General features: G+C 26.3%; 1 protein-coding gene across 1 annotated transcript; it reads left to right on the forward strand.

Moving 5' to 3' along the window:
• Positions 1 to 1,274: 1,274 nt before the first annotated feature.
• Positions 1,275 to 8,364, forward strand: LOC124431570. The gene is made up of 11 exons (XM_046979640.1): positions 1,275 to 1,578; positions 1,727 to 2,126; positions 2,429 to 2,677; positions 2,806 to 2,919; positions 3,129 to 3,284; positions 4,620 to 4,678; positions 5,285 to 5,527; positions 5,726 to 6,047; positions 7,138 to 7,251; positions 7,817 to 7,972; positions 8,117 to 8,364. The coding sequence occupies exons 1-11, from the start codon at positions 1,472 to 1,474 to the stop codon at positions 8,165 to 8,167; spliced, it is 1,971 nt and encodes a 656-aa protein (XP_046835596.1). The 5' UTR covers positions 1,275 to 1,471; the 3' UTR covers positions 8,168 to 8,364.

Raw genomic sequence — 8,364 nt, forward strand, 5'->3', positions numbered from 1 at the left:
AAGAAAAAAGTACAAAAGAAGAAAGAAAAAGGAAAATAAAGATAAGGGAAAAATAAAGCGTTCGATGATATCAACGGGGCCAATAATCTCGTAGGATTGAGTGTACGTTTTATGGGACTTTGCTCTGATTATACTTATGCAATAATATGTCGAATAGAACTTGAACGGGGGGGAAAAAAAGAAAGAAAAACAGAGAGAGAGAGAGAGAGAGAGAGAGAGAGAGAGAGAAAAGAGAAGAAATAGAAAGAAGAGAAATAAATAGTGCAACACAAGAGACACAAACGAGAATTAATTAATTTCATTGACGGTATCACGTACTTCTTTTCTCTTTCTCTTCATTATTTTTTTCTTTTTTCCTTTTTTTCTTTCTTTTTTGTTTTTTGTTTTTTTCTTTTTTTTTTTGTTTGTTTTTTCGTTCTTTTACACTCTCGCAAATTTCCTTCTCACGCGTCGTCCTAACGCATCCGTCATACAATTTCTCTTTTTCTTTTTTTCTTTTTTTTCTTCTCTTCTGTTTCTGTTTTTACTTTTCTATTTTCTTTTTTCTCCTTTTCTTCTTCTTTCCTTTTTTTTTTTCTTTTCTTTTCTTTTCTTTTATTTGTCTTTTCCGTTTATTTATTAACTTCGAGCACGTAAGTAAGTACGACGTTCAGAACTGTGTTGCATTATTCAAAAACAAATGACCGTTCGAATGGCATTAGATGTTGGCATTAGAATTCTCACTTTTTTTTTTCTTTTTCTTTTTCTTTTTCTTTTTGTCGTCGTCGTCGTCGAGAAAAGCTCGCTACTCTCTTTTTTCCCTTCGTCGCCCCTTTCCTCTCCTCCTAAACCCCCCACCCCACCCAACCCCACACATCTCACTCTCGTCCCATTACGTTTCTTCGTAAAACCTATAATCAGGAAAAGTCGATTCACGTTCGAGCTCGCACGTGAAGAATATTTGATGAGAGAACCGAAGCAAAAAGTCTTCTTCGATGATTCGAAGACAGTTCGTGTTAATGGGAGACAAACGATAGTGACGATTAGTATATATCTGTATATATATATATATAAAACAAGACGTATAATAAAATATAAACAAATAACAAAAAAAGCATACACATATATATATATAAATAATGATGAAGAATAGGTATGTAAATTTTATTAATTATTATTATTATTATTATTATTATTATTATTATTTTTATTATTATTATTGTTATTATCGTTAATTTTGTTTTCTCTTTTTTCTTCTTTTTCTTCTTCCTCTTCTTCTTCTTCTTCTTCTCCCGCTTAAAATTCGACGATTAGAAAGAATTCAAACGAAGGATTAAATCAAAGATTATATCCAAACTCTATAATAAAACCTGTAAGATATACATTGTATTTTATTGGATTATGGCCGGATTATACTTATGCAATTTTACATCGTATACTTTGGGTTTTTGCATTGGGTTCAATTTTAATATTTCAATATCGATATATCATTATGCACATACTTGTCGATGATCTGGCCGAGCTTATGGATTGCCTCAGTATTACCATATCTAATAGCCTATTGCTGATCAAACTTTTTATACTTTGGAATCATCAGGGGTACGTGTCTATAGTTTCTTCTACTTTTTCTTTTCTTTTCTTTTGCTTCTTCTTTTCTTTTTTTTTTTTTTTTGAAGAAAAAATACAAAAAGAAAGTGAAATATATGTTTACGAGATGGAAATTAAATTATCGACGAATTTCACTTAGAACACTTCGTGATATTTTGCTTATGATTAACGACGATTGGTCGAAAACAATAACAACAATAACAACAACAACAACAACAACAACAACAACAACAACAACAGCAGGAATAGAAAGAACAATAAGTAACAAATATCCGATCAAATATTACGATGTCATGATCGATAAGATTAAATCATTGCGACGTTTTACCAAACTCTGTTTTTTCGCTTATTCATTCAGTGCCATAATGTTTATATTTCCTGTTATATTATCGAACGATAGGATACTCGTACTTAAAATGGAATTACCATTCGATCCATTTCTTTCGCCGATTTATGAGATCGTTTGTATAATACAATTGATAGAGGAAATTGCGTTTGCCGCTACGTCTGGTATGCTCAATTCCATCATCGTGACTATGGTAATCGTACAAGTTAATAAATAAATAAATAAATAAATAAATAAATATATATATATGATTATTCTAATCTTAAAAAAAAAAAAAGAAAAAAAAAAAATTAGAATTAAATTTTATTTTATCCATTAGATTGTTTTATTATAATTATTATATTTATTATATATTATTTTATTTTTATTTATTATATAATTTTACGATTAAAATATATATATATATATTTACAATTTTTTTTTTCTAAATAATTTTTGTTTATAATAATAATAATAATAATAATAATGATAATGATAACGATAATAATTTTACAGATATTACACGTTGGCGGACAGATAGATGTGATGTGTCAAGAGATAGAGGACATGTTCGATCAATTCCAACAGGACGAAACGTCACGTTTGATAATATTGAAATATTTGATATTTAAACACGATAGAATAATATTGTTTTCGAGTTACATAGAAGATATATTCACTTACATAGCCTTGTTACAATTTTTTTCTAATACCATGGCCATATGTTTCTCGGGATTTGTTATAATGATCGTGGGTACATATATATTTCTTTTCTTTTTTTTTTTTTTCTTTTTCTTTTTTTTTTTTTATAATCGAATACGACGTAACATAAAGATATTTTTGCCTGTTATTTATTGACATTGACAAATATTAATTTAATAATCCTTAAAAAGTCTATGAACACTAACGAGGCCGGTGCTGTATTAGGAAAAACTATTCCATATTATATGATGATTAACATCGAAGCTTTTATTTTGTGTTATATCGGTGAATATCTCAGTTCAAAGGTGACAAAATTTTATTAATATCTTTGTTTATTTATTATTATTATTATTATTATTATTATTATTATTATTATTATTATTATTATTATTATTATTATTGTATTATAATTGTACCGTCAATGTTAATATTTTTAATGTTCCTGTACGATAGTACTTTCTTCTCTCTCGTTGTTTTTTCATTTGTAATTTTTTTCTATTTGTTTTGTTCGTAGAGTCTAACTATCGCAGTAGCAGCATACAATTATCAATGGTACGGATTAAATCCTAAAGAGAGTAGATACATCTTGTTGTTGATATTACGAGGACAAAAAAAATTGACCATCACCATTGGCAAATTTTTGGATTTGTCTTTGGAAAGTTTCGCCAGTGTAAGAAAAGATTTTAATTAATCTAAAATATATATAATTAATCTAAAACAAATATATATATATATATATATAAATTTTTTTAATATTTTATATTTTAAAAAAATGACAGAATAATTTTGTATCTACATTCACGGATTATTATATTTTATAATAATATATAGTTAATATGTAAAATAATCGAATTAATTTGGAGATACTCTATACTCTAATAATAATAAATAAAAACATTATATATATATATATATATATATATATATATATATATATATATATAATCTATCTTTGATTTATAGATCTTGAAGGCTTCGGCATCTTATGCATCGGTATTACACGCGATATATTAAACACCAAAAAGAATTTCAATCTAGTATAATAAAGATTTATCGTATATATATATATATATATATATACGAAATAGAATAGAAGGACGATTAGCGATTAGATCGACAATGATGAAACTTTTCGTGAAAGAGGTGGAGAAAAAAGAAAAGAAAGGAAAAGAAAAGAAAAGAAAAAAAAAATTTTTTTTAAATTAAAAAAAAAGAAAGAGGAAAGAAGAAAAAAAGACAAAAGGACAAAAACTTGAAATTATTAACCTCATCGCATATATAAGATAATGTTATTGTATCGATGCGTCACAGAAAACAAAGTTTTCCTTTATACCGATATAAATTACAAAAAAAAGTGATATAGTTAGTTAGAAAAAAAAAAAAAAAAAAGAAAAAAGAATAGTTATTTCCATTACATTCCTTTTATCAAACGAATGAAGTATTTTAACCAATGGTAATAATTTCGATCGAATATGGACGATGACGATCAAAAAGAGAAGGAGGACTTGTGAAAGAGAAGTAGGAGGAGAAGAATGAGGCGGAGGAGAAGGAGGAGGAGGAGGAGGAGGAGGAGGTGGAGGAGGAAAAGGAAGGGATGAACATATAGAAGAAAGTTCGCGTGTAAAGTTCACTTATAAGTTTTTGAATAATTCAATCTAAATGGCTTTCGATCATCACTCATTCTCCCTCTCTCTCTTTCTTTGAATAGAGAGACAGAGAGAGAGAGAGAGAGAGAGAGAGAGAGAGAGAGAGATCATTGTTACTTTTTTTCTATTTCTTTTCTTCTGTTTTTTTTTTGTCCATCTCTCTTTCTCTCTCTCGCGTTTAATGTAAATGTTCAAAGGAAAGAAAAAAAAAAAAAAAAAAAAGACAAGGGATCATATAATCACTATATCCCGTTAGATCTTCTTTTATATATATCACGAAAACCTATAATCATCTTGATAAAGAATGATTTTCATTCAACAACATACTCACACATGTACGAATACACACGGATATACAGATTACTGTATACGAATACAAGTATTTTATATTGCAAACTTTTCCTTACAAACGTCGATTGTTCGTTCGTTCATTCGTTTTTCTTTTTCTTCTTCTTCTTCTTCTTCTTCTTCTTTTTCGTATTTTTCTTACGTCGGAAATATTAAGAAAAGAAATAGAAGGGAATAAGAAATAGAAATAGAAGAGGAAGAATAAAAGCTACGTTGTTAGAAGAATAAAAGAGAAGTTTCGAATAGTGAGTTAGAATTGAGTTTATTATAAATATATCTGTTCGTGTAGGGGGCCAAAGAAAAAAAAGAGAGAAAGAAAGAAAGAAAAGAAAAAAGAAGGAAGAAAAAGAAAGAGGAGTCTTTTTTCTCTTTTTTTTTTTCTTTTTTTCTTTTTTTTCTTTTTTTTTTTTTTTTTTTTTTTTTTTCAACATCCTTCGAGACAACTCGACGATTATCACCGACGTTGTTTTACTTTGAAAAAAAGAAAAAAGAAAAAAAGAAAAAAAGAAAAAAAGAAAAAAAGAAAAAAAGAAAAAAAGGCGAAGAAAAGAAAAACAGAGGAAAAAGGAAAAAAGAAAGAACGAGGGGTGGCGAGGAGGGGGGGGGAGGGAGCAGTAAGAGGAAAAGAAATAGCCGATTGATTGAACACGTTGACGATGATATCTACTAACGTCAGTCCGATAAATCGACTGGTAGAGTACAGTCTTCGTTTTATTGGTCTCTGGCCAGATTATTCCTACGTAATAGCTCATCGTTTCTTATGGATAATAACAATGTCTTTAACGCTTATCTTTCAATATTGGTACGTCATTGTAAATTTGAAATCCGACGATTTGCCAGATCTTATGGATTGCTTGAGTATAACAATGTCGAATACCGTGTTTTTCATTAAGTTAATTATACTCTGGATGAAAACTCGGTAAGTGATATAAACGTGACGTTTGTAAATGTTCGTCGAACGTAATGTTTTTCTTCTTCTTTTCTTTTTTATTTTTTTTTTTTTTATTTTCTTTTTTTTTTATTTTCTTTTTTTCTCTTCCTTGGAAGGATTTCAAATTTTTTTTTTTTTGTTTTGTTTATTAATATATATGTATATATAAACATATATTATTTGCAGTGTCTTCGATGATATTTTGAAAATGATGATCAATGATTGGTTGGATTCCATTGATAAAAAGAAAAATCATGAAACGATGTCTAATAGGGTGACACTGTCACAACGTTACTCGAGTTTCTTCGTTAGTTCTTATTCCATAGGGGTTACTTTTTTTTTATCTTTCGCATTGTTCACCCAAGAAAGACAGCTTATATTGAAAATGGAATTACCATTCGATACTACGAGATCACCGATCTACGAATTGATCAATGTAATTCAATTCATTCAAGAATTTATGGCTGCTTCGATGTCAAGTATGTTAAGTGCATTACTTGTCACCTTGGTAAGTATATAATATGATAAGAGAAAAATTTATTTGTTTATTTATTTTTTTTCTTTTTATTTTTGTTTTTGTTTTTTTTTTTTTTATGATCATAAAAAGGAAAAAAAAACACATGAATCTTCGATGAATTTGATTTATAAATAAATTCTTTTTTCTTCTTCCTTTTTTTTTTTATAATAAATCATATCTTATTAATCGTGCATAATTTATTGCAAAATTGTTGCAATAACTATGCAATATTGCATTTATAAATATATTTATATATATATATTTTTTTTTCTTTTTTATTTTAATCTAAATCATATATATTAATCAGTCCAATGATTAAAAAAGATAATTAATGAAAAATATCGTCATTTATAAATGTCAAATTTATTTTTCCTTCATTTATAACGACATTTATTTATAATCTCAATAAATTTCATTTAATATTTAATATAAATAAACGTAATTTTATTGTGCAATATATTATACATACACACATAAAAATTTTTTTGCTTATAATATCCATTCATTAATGGATTTCTTAAAAAATCATTTTAGATACTACACGTTGATGGTCAAGTCGAGATAATATGTCGTCAATTATCAGATATATCGTCGATCATTCAAAAAGGCGAATACGATAGTGAGATATTAAAAATATTGATATACAAACATCAAAGGATCATTGCTTTTACGGATAATATTGAAAATATATTCACGTATATAGCACTGATTCAATTTTTATCGAATACACTTGTTATTTGTTCCCTGGGATTTATGATAGTTACGGTAAATAAATGTCGATGAATATAATTAAAAAAAAAAAGAAAAAAAAAAAAAAGAAAAAAAAATCACGCGCACTTTTTGCTTGTCTTTGTTTAAAAGAAGAGAAGACGAACAAAAAAAAAAAAGAAAAAAAAGGAAGACAAAAGAAGAAAGAAATGAAAAGAAAATTTTATACGAGAGAGAGAGAGAGAGAGAGAGAGAGAGAGAGAGAGAGAGAGAGAGAGAAATTTGTTGGCACGATGAGAATTAAAAGAAATTTCTTTTTGTTTTTTTATTTTCTTTTATTTTTCTCTTTTTTTTTTTTTCTTTTTCTTTTCAGTCGTTAGATTCCGATCAAAGAAACGTAATCTTAGCAAAAACTGTACCTTATTACGTTCTAGCAAATCTGGAAGCATTTGCACTTTGTTACGCCGGTGAATATCTAAGTTCTAAGGTGAGTACAAAATATATATATGTATACAGGGTGGATCGAAAGTTCATACGTAATAAAAAAGTAGAATAATGATTATAATATTATTATTATTATTATAATTATTATTATTATTATTATTATTATTATTATTATTATTATTATTATTATTTTGTTTTATTCTTTATCCCTTTCAAATTATAAAACTACAAGTTAAGTTAAGATTGAAAATTAAGCTTAGAAAAAAAAAAAAAGAGGAAAGAAAAAACTAACAAACAAAATCAAAAAAGAATTAGCCTAAGAAGAAATCTTGAATAAGAATGATAGATTTTTTAAATCATTTTTAAGAACTTTTGATCCAATTAGAAAGTATTTTTCTTTCTCCTTTTCCTCTTCTTTTTTTTTTCTTTTTTTTTTTTTTTATTCATCCTGTATAATATGAAAAATATATAATATGAAAAAAATATTAAAAAGTCATATATACATATATATATACTTATATACTAAATAAAAATATTTTCTATTTATACATACATATATATATATATATATATATATATATATATATATATATATATATATTATATAGAGCACAGATATCGAGAAAGCAGCTTATCATTTGAATTGGTACGAATTGGATCCAAGTGATAGTCGATTTATATTGGTTTTAATGATCAGATCACAAAAACGATTTGTCATAACTACTGGAAAATTTATGAATTTATCATTGGAAGTGTTTGCAAGCGTAAGATAATTGACAATTATTATTTTCCTCTTTTATCCTTGTTCTTGTTTCTTTTCATTAATTTTATATCTGATATCAATTATTATAACGATTGTAAAAATAATTTTGATTGCAATAATTTGATCATTATATTTTCATTTTCAGATGTTAAAGGCATCTGGATCATACGTGTCGGTTCTTTATGCGATGTATTAAAAATTCATTTTAATTATAAATAACATCATTCACGACTATATTTTAATATTGAGTATACTCTAGTCTAAATTACGAATGCTTATTATTTTTATAATTGTGATTTAAATTTGTTTCTTATTTGCTTTTTTTTTTTTTTTTTTTTCTTATTTTTATTTTTATTAAATTATTATTAATTACGACTATGATAGAATTAATGA

The sequence above is a fragment of the Vespa crabro genome, chromosome 21 (assembly GCF_910589235.1).
Source record: "Vespa crabro chromosome 21, iyVesCrab1.2, whole genome shotgun sequence".
Lineage (NCBI taxonomy): Eukaryota > Metazoa > Arthropoda > Insecta > Hymenoptera > Vespidae > Vespa > Vespa crabro.